The 14,329-nt window shown below is 44.4% G+C and overlaps 2 protein-coding genes across 4 annotated transcripts in view; one reads left to right on the top strand and one right to left on the bottom strand.

Moving 5' to 3' along the window:
* LOC109779979 (phragmoplastin DRP1E) overlaps window positions 1-6,147 on the bottom strand; it is a 28,096-nt gene extending 21,949 nt beyond the window's left edge. For 2 of the 3 annotated variants that reach the window (XM_073496883.1, XM_020338578.4), the window contains exons 1-15: window positions 5,828-6,147; window positions 5,649-5,712; window positions 5,444-5,551; window positions 4,571-4,672; window positions 4,207-4,257; window positions 4,053-4,114; window positions 3,866-3,956; window positions 3,324-3,388; window positions 3,047-3,241; window positions 2,841-2,960; window positions 2,693-2,763; window positions 2,393-2,618; window positions 2,267-2,317; window positions 1,784-2,179; window positions 1,575-1,705 (exon numbers count right to left, since the gene is read on the bottom strand). In XM_073496883.1, coding sequence (XP_073352984.1) covers window positions 1,577-1,705; window positions 1,784-2,179; window positions 2,267-2,317; window positions 2,393-2,618; window positions 2,693-2,763; window positions 2,841-2,960; window positions 3,047-3,241; window positions 3,324-3,388; window positions 3,866-3,956; window positions 4,053-4,114; window positions 4,207-4,257; window positions 4,571-4,672; window positions 5,444-5,551; window positions 5,649-5,712; window positions 5,828-5,974 — 1,878 coding nt within the window. In that variant the 5' untranslated portion in view covers window positions 5,975-6,147 and the 3' untranslated portion in view covers window positions 1,575-1,576. Of the gene's footprint in view, window positions 1-1,315; window positions 1,706-1,783; window positions 2,180-2,266; window positions 2,318-2,392; window positions 2,619-2,692; window positions 2,764-2,840; window positions 2,961-3,046; window positions 3,242-3,323; window positions 3,389-3,865; window positions 3,957-4,052; window positions 4,115-4,206; window positions 4,258-4,570; window positions 4,673-5,443; window positions 5,552-5,648; window positions 5,713-5,827 lie in introns of those variants that run through there. The other variant, XM_020338577.4, reaches the window with a different exon arrangement.
* A 2,590-nt stretch (window positions 6,148-8,737) lies between these two features.
* LOC109779980 (T-complex protein 1 subunit epsilon) lies at window positions 8,738-13,893 on the top strand. Its single transcript, XM_020338579.4, has 9 exons — window positions 8,738-9,078; window positions 9,422-9,740; window positions 9,871-10,219; window positions 10,357-10,489; window positions 10,566-10,618; window positions 11,282-11,384; window positions 12,818-12,984; window positions 13,058-13,171; window positions 13,500-13,893. Exons 1-9 carry the CDS (start codon window positions 8,880-8,882, stop codon window positions 13,668-13,670), a joined length of 1,608 nt encoding a protein of 535 aa, XP_020194168.1. The 5' UTR covers window positions 8,738-8,879; the 3' UTR covers window positions 13,671-13,893.
* The last annotated feature ends 436 nt before the right edge of the window (window positions 13,894-14,329 follow it).

Here is a 14,329-nt window from a genome sequence, read left to right as displayed (position 1 = left end):
GAGGCAGCAACACACAACCAACAAACCAAATCCGCACAAGAACTACTACGACATAAACTTATTTCTCGCAGTAGCGACTAGACATCGCTCGCTCACGGCCGGCCATCACATGCGAAGATGCTAGTAGAGTAGTAAACTCTGGCGTATAATGGCCAACAACCGCCAATCCTCTCCTTTTGCTCCTGCCTAATTGTAGACAAATAATTGTCCATGAGGAGACTGTCTTGGAGATAGTTCGTTCGGACATTACCATCATGATCGACTGCGACACATTGCATGGCCATTTATGCTGCTATGAATTGGCAACGATAACAGTTCTGTGCACCTATACCAGTCCATGCATGGAGAGCTACTGCTTTTTAATGGACCGAAAAGTTCTGTCGGTAAAGAATTTGACTGGTCCATTGCCTATTTTAAAGCAGCCAATTCCTGAGGCCAGGGGGGGGGGGGGGGGGGGGGGGGGAAGAGTCAACCCCAACTGCTCATGCCTTGTGTCATTACCAGTGGCACGAATGTGTCATTGTGAATTTGCTGTAAGAGAAGAGAAGATCTGTTCTATGCAGAGTACTTGTGAAAGATCGACGGGGAAGAAAATCGTAGGTCTAGAAAGCGTGGAGTCCGTAGCAGCAAATACCAGGTGGAGAATCACCGAAGAAACCAAAAAGTCAGTTCAACATACTAGCATATACTGCAGAGTCAAAGTCAAGTCTACTGAAGATGAGTAGGTGACCAGAAAAAATATGCTCGATTTGTATCCTGTGGAACCAATGCTACCAGAACAAAAGAACCGGTAGTAAACTTGACCTGACTCGTCTCTGGAGTATTGGAAAGCTACAGATAACAAATTATCAGACGGTGGCCAGGCCTATATACAGCACATGCAGATTGAGTTCTGCCAAGAATGTGCAGACGAAAGTGCATATATGATTCACCAGGAGAGGAGGCTCTTGTCTGACCCGGGAAACAAAGAGCCCCAAAACTAACAAGAGCACCACTGGACAATGTGTATCAGGATTCAGATCAGGCCAGGACGGTTACCTCTTCTCTTTTAGTAAGGCCAGGATAGTTAGCAATAGCAGGTAACGAATGGTCTGAACTCAAGGTCCCAAAACTAAAAGAAGCAGAAAGTCTAAATGTCACAGTCTACAGTCTGGAAACGAAATAGGTGCTCTTTCTTTCAAAGGGGAGTTCGGGGCTTGAGAGTTGAGAATAAATGAACATATGCATCAGTATGACAAAGATTGTGAAAGATCATTACTTATGCTGAGAACTCCGCATACAGATTGTCAAAGATCACATGCATCCTACTAAGAAGTACCAGAACAACTAGTACTTCTACTTAGAAGTCTGTAAATTTCATACCCGTAGTCACACAAAACTGTTATATTCATACTAATAGCTCGGAGTTACACGGTGAAAAAAAGACTAGGGAGTTATTTACAGCAAGGTAACTGATCTGTCAACTGAGATTTGACAACAATAGTCCAGACTAACCGACTGCTAATTCGGCATTTCTCAAAACAAAATGCGTTGAACTAAGGTAGGAAGTATATTACAAGCACATGGTATGTTACCTTCACCGCGACCATGACACAGCATCAATCTCATCCCTTGCTGACTTGTATAGCTCAAGCCTCTTAAAGCATTGCTGCCTGCGCCCCATAAGAGCAGGATCCTCATCAAGCAGTAGCGCAAGCTGCTTAGCCTACACAGGAAATTGATCACTGAGACAACTGAAAGGATAAGGAATGAACATATTTAGACAACAAAAGAAAACACCTACATCTTTACTGCCCACTTGAATATAGAAATAGTTCAGCAAGGACCGCTTGGCTTCCCGGACTTGGCAGTGAACAACAGCCTTGGGAATAGTATTCTTCAGTGTGTCCGATACCATGCCAATGTACGAGGACACATTAGAAGCAATCCTCCTGAAGTGCGCGTCAGAGTACCGATCAACAGGAGTGGAAGGTCCAGTTCCAGCACTGTCCACAGGGTATCCAGTTCCAGCCCTGTCCACCTCCTGTGGAAGCTTGCGGAAGAAGTCGACCGTCAAATACGCTGACTCCATATCAACCAATCGCACAGTAGTTTTACGGCCCTCTTGACGGAAGCTCTCCAGGGCTTTGTTGCATGCAGCAGCAAGCTCCGCTTGAAGAGTGGGAAATCTTCTCAGTTCCTAGTGAAACAATATCACTACAGTAAATACATAACTTACAAAATGTGTAAGTGGCAAGTTGGAGTTGAAGTGTACAAGAAAACAAACCTCAGTCTCCCCAATTGATTTCCTTACCAGCTCTTTCAGGACATTATGCACCTAAAGTGATGATAAAAGGGGACTTAGTGGAAGAAACATGGCAAAGCAAGCAACCACAGGAAGAAGAAATCTTACAGCATCTACAGAAGCTTCAGCTGGCCCTCTAAAATAACTGAGACCAGACTCTATCAGTTGACGGTAACCTTGCTCAGGAGCAATTAAATGAGGCTGATAACCATCAGCTTGTGACACAATTCGTTTAACGTTTGGCAAGGAGAGGTGGCGGTCAAATGGAAGCTTCCGCAGAGCAGCAGGGAGTTGATTATCAAAGACCCAGTAAATTCGATCACCACCAGGTCGTCTGCATATTTCAATCCACGTTACAGATTATGACCAAGAAAAATAAAGACATGAAATAATCAAAATGGAACTTACCCTCCATCAAGATGTTCTTTAAATATTTTGTCAAATGCACGGCACAACTCCAGGACTAGATATAACTGAGCCTGCACAAGTACATGAATGGTGTTACATATGTCTGTTTGAGTCCAATGCAATTTAGCTCAAAAGTTTCGTTGATTACCCCAGCGTCTGATCCAATAGGTCTACCAAGGTGATCCATCTCAGATTCAAGCTCATCAATAGTTTTGTTTATCAAAGATGTGATGCTTGGAATGCGTGCCCTAATAACTGCCTCGAGTTGCTGAGAGATAAAAACAGGATTGCATGATGAGACCATTGCTACCTTACAAAGAACAAGAATAAAAACACTAGAAGGATGTTTCGAACCTGTGAAAGAAGTTTAGCAAGATATTCTGAACCCATCCTGCTGGCTAAATGAGCATATTCAGGACTAGAATGAAAGAACTCTTGTTCTTTTTCCCTAGCAATAATCATGTCAACATTCCTGTTGATATCTGCTTGTGAGCGGTTAACAATTCCAACCCATGGGTGTTGTAGCTTGTAAGCTCTTCCTTCAAGAACCTTAGCGAGAAGAACAAGTATTGAGCATTATTAGGTCCTTAATAAGCTCAAATTCACAGAAAAAAGTAAAGTAGAAGCATACATCAAGTGCATCTGTTCCCTTGTCCATCAAATCAAGCTTAGTCAACACGCCAAAGGTCCTTTCACCTATGAAAATTTAAAATGATCCCTCAGGCAAGAAATATGGGTTTTTTCTATAAAGGGTGCTTTTATTAATAGGCAAGAAAATACGGTAGGTGCATCAAACAGATAATTCTGTCACTGTGGGAAGAATATCAATCAAATGTGAACAAGTCATAAAATATTAGAAAAGAAAATCAGTAGTCTAAGCCATTGGAGTGAAATGTACATCAAACAGATAATCTGGAGTTAAAACCAAACACTTGCTAAGTTATGCATCGGTTCCACCGAAAAGATGTTGTTTTGTTATTTTTCATGTTGAACATCCATGGTGCTAAAATCTTTGAAGCAAATGATATCAGCAAATATGATGAGTTATGCCATTGATAGGCGTATAAAACATAAGTACATACGTAATTATTCAACGTCATACCGAAGGACTGTGCCATCACATAATAGAATTAGTAGATCACAACAAAATAAGTGCAGAAGTTTGGTTCATACCAGTTGGATCAACATCCCGAGCAAGCTTAATGGCATCTGATGTTGCTATATCTTGATTGGCAGGAGATATAGCAAGTATAATACAGTTTGGCTACAAAAGTAGATAGGAATGTGTCAGTCCATAGGTAAATATCAACATGCACATCTTATGTATGTCAAGTGCACCCCATTGAAGCAATAGCAGTACCTTCTCAACGTATAAGCGCACCATGTTTTCGATATCCTGGGCAATGCTTTCAGGCTGCCCCTCTGAAAAGAGATGACAACATGGTGAATGAAAATTCCTTGTGAACATTGCCTAGATCAGAAAATGTGAAGAAAAAAAATAGACATTGGCATACCTGTAGCAACCTTAGTTAGACCCGGCAGATCAATCAATGTTAAGTTGACAACTGCAATAGCCAATTGAGTAGAATAAATGACTTATCAAGAAAATGTAGAAGTAATACCCCTCCGGAAAAAGATTAAGATCCAAGAAGATGCAAGAGCTGCATGAATGCTATTGTTTATAAACTAAGATCTCTATATAAACACCACCGTGAAAAAGGAATGAAATCAGAGATACATGGCTACTGTTGTCAAACAGAGAAGTTATAGTGATATTCATATAAAATGGAACTGGAAATTTATATTTAGCAAATACCAGCAGCAATATTCTCCATCAATGTAGCACTAAGTTATGCACTTATGCCCAAGGTATAATACCGTTTGGTGAGTATATGCTGAGATGAATAGGGACTGGAGATATTTGTTTTGATCTCCCCGTCAATCTATCAGTTTCATCTTCGATTTCCATACGCACAAGAGCTGCAGAAAACAGACAAACAGCATGTACACAATAAGCATCCGATCAACTTGAGTTGCTTCCCAGTAATGAAAATACTTCAGCTATTCCAAATTCATTTCAGGACATCATTTTTTTTCTGAAGGATGGATGTGTGTGATGTTTTTTGGATACATGTGGCCATATGCAAATCAGCCTGATAAAAAACACATAACACTTGAACTGGTAGCACCAGACGCAGGTTGGTCAAATAAAATCGTTTAAATCTGCCAGTCTCAGCATCAACACCTACTCATTGAATCACTGATGGAAATGTCTTAAACACTTAGCAACACAGTCAAGTGCACAATGTAGTCTGAGCTATCCACATAGGGTGGAGACTAGAGAGAGTGACCATAGAACTTTATCTAAAACTCCCCATTGCACCTGACCCATCCTTGTGGAGTAGAAGATTACAACCATATCGATAAGCAATAGGTAAAACCACACATTTTTTTATATAATAACACTCTACCAGCCACTGCATCATCAAGTGCCCACAGCCTGAATATTATCACACATATGTAGCTATGCAGAACTTGTATTGAGCAATACAACTTCTGGTGCAGGTGCAGGTACAAATAGATATATTTATTCCACTGCACTTATTAATAGCACAGAAAATCACAGTAGACATTAAAAAATCAGGCATCCATTACTACTGGTAGTTACTCGAAGCATAACCCCTGAATAACCCCCTAACTGCACATGACTGAAACTGCATGAGCGCGGGCGCGGGCACAGAGATAGCTCACCGAAATCGGTGAACCGACGCCTTGGCGCATGCAGGAACTCGGCGTACTCCTGCTCCCCGACCTCCGTCTTGTGCAGCTGCAGAACCAGTGGCCTCCTCGTCACGATCCCTTCGAACCACAACGCACAACCCCGAAATTAAACAAATCAAAACAAACGGCACAAAAGCTCAAAAACTCGAGCCGGGCGCGGGATTCGCCGCCATACCAGAGCCTCGAGGGAGGAAGTCACGCCCGACGATGCTCTCCAGCACGGACGACTTCCCCGAACTCTGCACGTACGAACGCAACCCGGCGCAGAAAAATCAAACCCACGCGTCACAGTAATTAAGCCACGAAACGAAAACCCTAGGCGGGGCGAGCACAGGCGATCGAAGGTAGGAGTACCTGCCCTCCGACGACGGCCACGGAAGGCAGCGCCTCCCACAGGGCGGGGAGGGAGGCGGCGGCGCCGTCCCCGCCGTGGTCGCCGAGCACGGTGCAGGCGCGCTGGATGCGGTTCACGAGCACGATCACGTTCTCCATGGCCGCCATCCGCGCAGCCCCGGCAGTTGGGGTGGAAGGTTCTAGAAGGCGCGGGAACGGGGAGGGGGGGGGGGGGGGGGGGGGGGAGATGGCGCTTCGCTGCTGCGCGAGAGGCCCTGCGGACGAAGGAAGCAGAGAGGCGTTGCTGTCGTGGAAATTGAGAATCGGCTTCGTCGGCCTGTATTTTTAACTGCCAGTTTTACCCCTCGCGATATTCCCAACTTTCCAAGTCGCCAAACGCAAAAGAAAGAAGAGTCATAATATAAGAATCGGCTTTGGTAACCAAAATTTTAAATTTGAGTACTCCCTCCGTTTCATAATATAAGAATGTTTTTAAAACTACACTAGTGTAAAAAAAAATTCTTATATTATAGGACGGAGGGAGTAGTTTCTAAAACTGAATAGTTACTTTTTAAGCTTATAATTAACCTAATATTTTATTAGTAGAAGAAAAAATGAACATCAAATGTCCTTTTTTTTATGGAAAACTCTGCATGTGTCATGAGGAAGTAAGTTTTCTAGTAGTAAAATTTTGGTAAATGATCTCGATATGGCGACCAATCTGCCGCTCACGCCAGTCTCCTTCCAATTGTTCTTACATGCGTCGCTTTTCTCTTCCTTTCCACGCACACATGTCACCCATTGTGTCCCTATCTTCTTCTCATCCCCGTCTGTATCGCATTATTCTTCTCCCAACACCACCCAAACTTCTTTCGCAACACATGAATCCTCCACGGCCACGCAGATCCTGTCGCCGATGATCACCCCACCTCCAGCGCAGGACCCCATCCCAACCACATCCTCTTGACCTGGCCTGCGTCTTTTTTCTTCATCTCGTTTCTGCCCACAAGCGGGAGTTGCCGTGGGGGCAAGGTATTTGGTGTTGCTTCAAAAGGGCTCGATGGCTACTACGAGCCATGAGGCCGTGCAATGACATCGATGTTGCGTCGACAATCGAGGGGGAGACGAATGGTGTGAGCAATGACGCGGGGGTATAGTGATGGGCATGTGGTACGCGCTGCAACGAACGATGTGTGATGCTTTCAATCAGGATGTTAGGATCGCGCCTCAGTGATGTTGTGACCGACTGACAGCAAAGCTGGGATCGGCACCCCAAGATGCTGCGACGGGAAGATGGGGAAGCTGCGACCATCACTCTGCGATGCTATGACGGGCAGATGGGATGTTGAGACCGTGCCCCGACGATGTTGGGACCCTACACCCGTGACACTATGTCCAGCAAATGGATATGTTGGGAGTCTGCACTCCTCGATCCTATGACGGACAGATGGGGATGGTGGGATCGCCACATGCGACGCTACAACCAGCAGTTGGATATGCTCAGACCGCGCCCCGACAATATTGCGATCGGCTAGCGGCTAAGCTGGGACCGCAACGTCCGCATGGTACGACCACATCAGTTGCGTGCCATGATGGTGATGAGGGAAAGCCATCAAACGCCTGAGTGCATGTCATCGTCACCACAAGGACACATCCCCCCATGAGGAGAAAGACGTGAAGACGCCTCTATCACATGATTCAGAGAATATGAGGTTTCTCTCCAAAGCCAAGAATGTGGGGAGAGTGGTGAGCACATCTCCACGACGACACTTCCAAGAAGATCACACCACTCGTGGCGCGTCGTCATCGCCGGATCTGAAGGAGATGGAAAGAGGATTTCTCCTAGAGATGCCTCGACCACCTTTTGCCCACACCAGGACATCGCCCTCCGCAAACCCGCTAACCACCGTAGCCATTCCTCAAGCCAACTCCAATCTGTTCGCGGGGTCCCACGCCCCACCATGCCCATACATGCGCCGCCCCATGGCCGAAGCTGCCACCACCAAGTTCGGGGCCGCCACCGGGAAACTGCAACTCACCGCCACCACACGCCAGATTTGGGCCGAGCCCAAGTTCATCATAACGAGGAACCACCGCCTGGGCCACGCCGTAGTCACCACGAAGCATAGGACCACCTCGCCATCGGCGGAGCCGTTGCCGCACGTGATCACACCAAGCCACCACACCGCCGCTCGTCCTAGCCGCCTCAACATTCGCCAGAGCAACATTCTGAGGCCAGTCCCACGAGCCAAGGTCGGTCACCACGGCGAACAGCTCCACCGAGAGGGCTGCGCCTAGAGCAACGCTCGCATGAGAAACAAATTCAGTAACCGTCAAACCGTCACTGGACTTTGCCCGACGACGTGTGCCGACGACGGCGACGATTAGGGTTCCCGCTCGAGAGTGATGCATGGTCTTCTTTTGTTCCCCAATTTTGCCGATTGTTCAGTCACACTATTGTGGTTTAATGAGGATTTTGTCCGTGTAGACGCAATACCCAGGTTTAGTTCCCCGCAAAAAGAAAAAGAAAAAATGAAACCGGATCAGTTTGGAAAATAAATCAGGCTACATATATGGTCGGAGCAAGATGTGTAAATTCCAAAATAAAATAAATCAAGCATGCGTTAGCTCCCACGCAAGCGTGTAGCAGGTGTAACACTTATCATGCTTGGCAGCGAAGGTACAAGGGTAGTTTAGGAAGAAAGCACGCTGATGACGGGGCAGGTGGACCGGTCGCTTCAAAAGTTCTTCAAACAGATTCGTGGGATGGTGACGTGGGTCTCCGACGCGCATATCTCGTCCACGGTTATGAGTTTTTTTTTCCTTTTAGGAACGGTTTCGGGTTTTATTCGTGGGATAGAAAAGGCCAGCCCATCTATCCAGCCCGGCCCACACATCCATTGATGAAGCCCATATCCTTTTGGATGTTTCGTGAAGTTTTTTTTTTGTCTAAGCCTCACAAAGATCACCGGTACGCCCGCTTGCCGCCCTCGCGCCGCCTCCTCCTCCCCCGGTGTGATCCGACCCTTCTAGAAGCGCCGCGCGCGCGTCCCGTGCATCGGCGGCGCCGGCCATGGCGCTGGCGTTCGACGATTTCGGACGGCCCTTCATCATCCTGAGGGAGCAGGAGAGCAAGTCCCGCCTGCGGGGGCTCGACGCGCACAAGGCCAACGTCGCCGCCGGCAAGGCCGTCGCGCGCAGCCTCCGCACCTCCCTCGGCCCCAAGGGCATGGACAAGATTCTCCAATCCCCCGACGGCGACGTCACCATCAGTAACTGCTCCGCCGCACTCTCTCGCTCCCCTCCCCGCTCCCCTTCCTGATCTTAGCCTAACTTAAGGTTCTTTAGTCGTTTGCTAGCATGTGATCTGGCCCTTGCATTCGTTTCTTCGAGGACTAGGGATTTTGGGTGTGTGCCTTGCAGTATCTGTCCGGGGTTCTAGAATTTGCGTGTATGCACTAGCCTAACTTAAGGTCTGTTTTTTTTTAATCATCAGTAACTTTATTCATCAAATAATAGCCATATCAGTTCCGTTAGAAATTACTTCAATTTTATATTCCCAAAAGAAGGGAGGTCCGGGTTTCTGAATAATTACCCCCTTTATGTTTTTTTTAGCAAATGACGGAGCGACGATCCTGGAGCAAATGGATGTTGACAACCAGATTGCAAAGCTGATGGTGGAGCTTTCCCGTAGTCAAGACTATGAAATTGGGGATGGTACTACCGGGGTGGTGGTCCTGGACGGGTCGCTCCTGGAGCAAGCTGAGAAACTGCTAGAGCGTGGTATTCACCCGATTAGAATTGCCGAAGGATATGAGATGGCCTCCAAGATAGCTTTTGATCACCTTGAACATATCTCCACTAGATTTGAGTTCACTGCTGCAAATATAGAGCCCTTGGTGCAGACCTGCATGACAACTCTGTCCTCAAAGATGTAGGTCAAAGATATTCACTCTTAACTTCTCAGTTATGTAACCAATGTTTTGATCTGCTAGGAAGCAGGGTAGATTCAGTTTATATTTCTCTCCGTTTGTCTAATTGGACCTGTCATTCTTAAACTGCAGTGTTAACCGTTGTAAGCGGATGCTTGCTGAGATTGCTGTCAGGGCAGTCCTTGCTGTTGCTGATTTGGAAAGGAAGGATGTAAACTTGGACTTGATTAAAGTAGAAGGTAAAGTTGGTGGGAAGCTAGAGGACACTGAGCTAATATACGGAATCGCTGTTGACAAAGATATGAGCCACCCACAAATGCCAAAGAGAATCGAGGATGCTAATATTGCCATCCTTACCTGCCCATTTGAGCCCCCAAAGCCCAAGACAAAGCATAAGGTTGACATTGACACTGTAGAAAAATTCCAGACGATGCGTGGACAAGAGCAGAAATACTTTGATGAAATGGTTCAGAAATGCAAGGTAAAGGCCTACAAAATTTCAATGTATTTTATAGTAGGGCAAAGTCATGATTTTGCACAAAGTTTATTTACTTTGCATCGTATCATGGTTGATTTCTTAATATAAGTACTTAAAGATTTGTTTGTATACACTTGCAGGATGTTGGTGCAACCTTAGTTATCTGTCAATGGGGTTTTGATGATGAAGCCAATCATTTGCTTATGCAAAGAAATCTGCCTGCTGTCAGATGGGTTGGTGGTGTTGAATTGGAATTGATTGCCATAGCTACAGGTTGATATGAGTACCTCTCCTTGTGAACTTGAATGTCTTATAAATACACTATCTAACATTTGAAAACTGACTGCAGGGGGACGTATTGTTCCAAGATTCCAAGAGTTGACTCCTGATAAGCTTGGGCAGGTACAACTGGTTTTGTGCTCTTTTTTGTACACAAAGAATAATTTTTTCTGATAATGTACACAAGTAATATTAAATATGCATGGATTGGTGCCGGCTGTATAGTCGGGTGTCTAATTTTAGAACCCCAAGTATGTGAAATCTTAAGTAGCTGAGACTACAGAGCATATGCGGAGACTAGCTATTAATTTGTGGGAGTTTTTGTCTGTATATGTAGTTACATACTTTCTATTATTTCTTAATAGTATAAGTGTATCAAACAATTTAAGAAGTTAAAACAGATAAGTGATACTCCCTCCAATCCGAATTAATTGACTCAGCCTCTATACAATGTCCAGTAATTGTTAAGATGTCCGCTGACTTTAATTAGCCACATGTGGGTTTGTGAGGGTGACTTGATTGACCTCAGGACAATAAACTAAAAATTGAATGCTCAACAATGTTAATTTTACGTGTTTCTTGGTAGTTGAGTAGGGTTGCCACTTCTCTCTGGTGTAATCAATGCGTTCCTTCAGCACCTAGCAATGAGGATGTTTGCCATCAAGATACCATGCAAAAGTAACATATTCTTGAAAGTAATCGTAATATAATTATGCTTTGTTTAAAACTGTACCATACTACTTGTATCTCATGTCGTTTGCTTATCTGCATACTTTGCTGAAACAGGCTGGATTGGTTAGAGAGAAGTCATTTGGAACAACAAAGGATCGAATGCTTTGCATTGAGAGGTGTGCAAATGCCAGAGCTGTAACTATCTTCATCCGTGGCGGTATGTTCCAATGGATAATATCTCTTCCTTCTTGTTCGCATGTGCATATCTCACATCCTTTATTAGGTCATCTGTGCTTGTACCTTCAACCAATCAGTGATCAATCTGTCCATATAGTTGAGATACTTTTGTGTTGCATACAGTCAGTGGCGGAGCTAGAAACGAATTGTTGAGCGGGCCAAGCTAAAGAAGGACAAATGTTTTTCCAAATTTTGAATCATCGGCATTCATCAGTACCTTCTGTTCCATCTTTACAAGATCAAATGAGTACAAATATATAAAAGAAAAGCTATACCAAAATACAGTTTCATTAGACTATTTTTGTTAGTCATTACAGGAGTTTTTGAAGATATCAGATATTGAGTCACATACTACAAATTGGTTTAAATCATTTGTCCTTTTAAAATCTATAACAATGCCTTCGCATAGAATTTAAACAACATATCTCCAGTGAATTATTTATGCTACCACACGAATAGACGACGACCTCAGTCGAATTTAGGAGAAGGAAATTGGAGATGATTCATAGAAATCATTCACCTGTGAGCCAGCTTACAAGGATTCAGACTGCTAGCTGAGTGGCCTGTGGGTCGTGGCCTCGTGAATCGGCCAACTGGCTGGGAGGCGGCTGAAGTGTGCGGTGTGTCGGTGAGCGGTGGCTGTCTGTGTGGGCCGACAGCGGGCGGCTGCACCATTGCTGACTGCTGCGCGTCCTTATTTGTGGTATGGTGTGAGGCAGTTTTGCTGGGGCTGGGCTGATACCTGTTATTGCTATGTGTTGTGTTGTGGGCTGGCTAGATATATTTTTTTCTCTCCTGTGCTGGGCGGGCCACGGCCCATTCAGCCTTGCCGTGGCTCTGCCAGTGCATACAGTGCAGACAATTTTACTAGTGTTGGCAGTATCCAGATACGTGACAGTTTCACTGTTCCGCACCCAATTGTCGAATCTAGTGTACTTGCATATTTTTAGTTATTAATCTTGCATAATGGCAAATTGTGCACTGAAATATATGAGAAATTTCTTTGTAACATTCACTTCCCCATTATGAATACAATTTTTATGATACTATTGGTTTTTAATTAGGTCATAATTTGTGAGTACTTGGTCCTATGACCCATCGTTGTGTTGGGTACATTATCAGATCATAGTTTGAGAGTACCTTGTCATACATAACCAGTTGGATTTGTAGAATGAGTACAAAATATTTATACCGTTCATATCATCATGATTGTATGATGCACCATCGAGCTGTGTGTTGCTTTTCCTTGAAGAATTGTAGGGTTCTAAGACCTCATACTGTAGCAACCCAACCAACTATGCTAAGTAGAAAATGATTGATTGTCACCGCTAGTATTGATTTTCAATATGTGCACTAGCTAAAAGATAAATTGCTTTTGGAGTTTCCATGATAAAGCCAGCAGCTACCATGCAGGCAACAAAATGATGATTGAGGAGGCCAAGCGAAGTATTCACGACGCTCTGTGTGTGGCTAGAAATCTGATCCGCAATAACTCTATTGTTTATGGTGGCGGCTCAGCTGAGATATCTTGCTCTGTTGCTGTCGAAGCTGCAGCAGATCGATATGCTGGAGCCGAGCAGGTAACTGCTGAGTTTCAACAGCTAAGTTGCAACAAGATGCAATATCGTTTCATCGTGTTCTTTGTACTTGCAGTATGCAATCAGGTCGTTTGCTGATGCGCTGGATGGGATTCCACTAGCCTTGGCTGAAAACAGTGGTTTGCCACCTATTGATACATTGACTGCAGTAAAATCTCAGCAAATTCAGGTATTATGGTTCTGTTGCCTTACTCCCCAGTCTGCTCTTCTAATAGGTAGCAATATTTGTTCTTGATGATTCAATGTAACGTCACTTGTCCTTGTACTTCTAGTCGGATGAGTATGTGCGCAAATCCTAGTGTTTTTGTGCTTGTGATATAGAAGTGTTACTCGAGGCCAAGGCACACAATACAGTATGTGCTTGCACAATCCTACCAATTTTATTGCTTGATGGCGTCAATGCAGCATATTTTATGTTTTTTTAGAAGCTGATTTGGATGTCTCGTTTCGCATTGGAGTAACATGCATGTGATTCTGACCCTTTACCACCTCTGCAGGAGAACAATCCCTACTGTGGCATCGACTGCAATGACGTCGGGACAAACGATATGAGAGAGCAGCACGTCTTTGAAACCCTGATTGGCAAGCAACAACAGATATTATTGGCAACACAGGTTGTGAAGATGATTCTCAAGATCGACGATGTTATCACGCCGTCAGAGTTCTGAGTACTGATGATGTTGCAAGCATGGGCAACTGTGCTGGATAACAAGCCATCATTATACCATGCAGCATTGCTGAAGCAGTTGGATTGGCCACTTGCTTGTACCTTAGGCCTATATTTTGCTTGTGACGCTTGCTGAAGACCTTGGTTTCTGCGTTCTCACATCTTGTTACATGAATAATGAACAATCTCTCTTTTTTCTGTATTTTCCGATGCTTAGTGCTTTAGTCTGAGTGCCTTCTACCATTATTTATTTATTCATCAGTGTACCAATTGCATTTAATCTGTTCTGCTACAGGGGAAGTATGCAGAAATATGAAAATACACGATAATAGGCTGGTCACTTGGTGGGGTTCACTTCGCCTAGCCGCTCAGGTGTACTCGTGCAGTAAGCACGCCATTTAAAAGGCCATGAAAAGTTTTTCCCTACAATATTCTTAGAATATACATTTAGAATTGTGCTAGTTGGTCTAATGAACTGAATGTTTATGTTAACTAGACAATACTTCTTGCGTTGCTGTGCAAACTGGTTGTAATATATTTCAATAAAAGGCTGTATACATATGAGTTATTGTGTTTCAAACATATTATTACTTTAATAGGAGTAAAGTGTTTCAGAGTAATAGTATGTATACGGCCTTTCATTACTTTAAACACAATAAC

This window comes from Aegilops tauschii, chromosome 1 (assembly GCF_002575655.3).
Source record: "Aegilops tauschii subsp. strangulata cultivar AL8/78 chromosome 1, Aet v6.0, whole genome shotgun sequence".
Classification (NCBI taxonomy): domain Eukaryota; kingdom Viridiplantae; phylum Streptophyta; class Magnoliopsida; order Poales; family Poaceae; genus Aegilops; species Aegilops tauschii.
The sequence above is the reverse complement of the archived record's forward strand: the minus strand, read 5'-3'. Positions and strand labels throughout refer to the sequence as shown.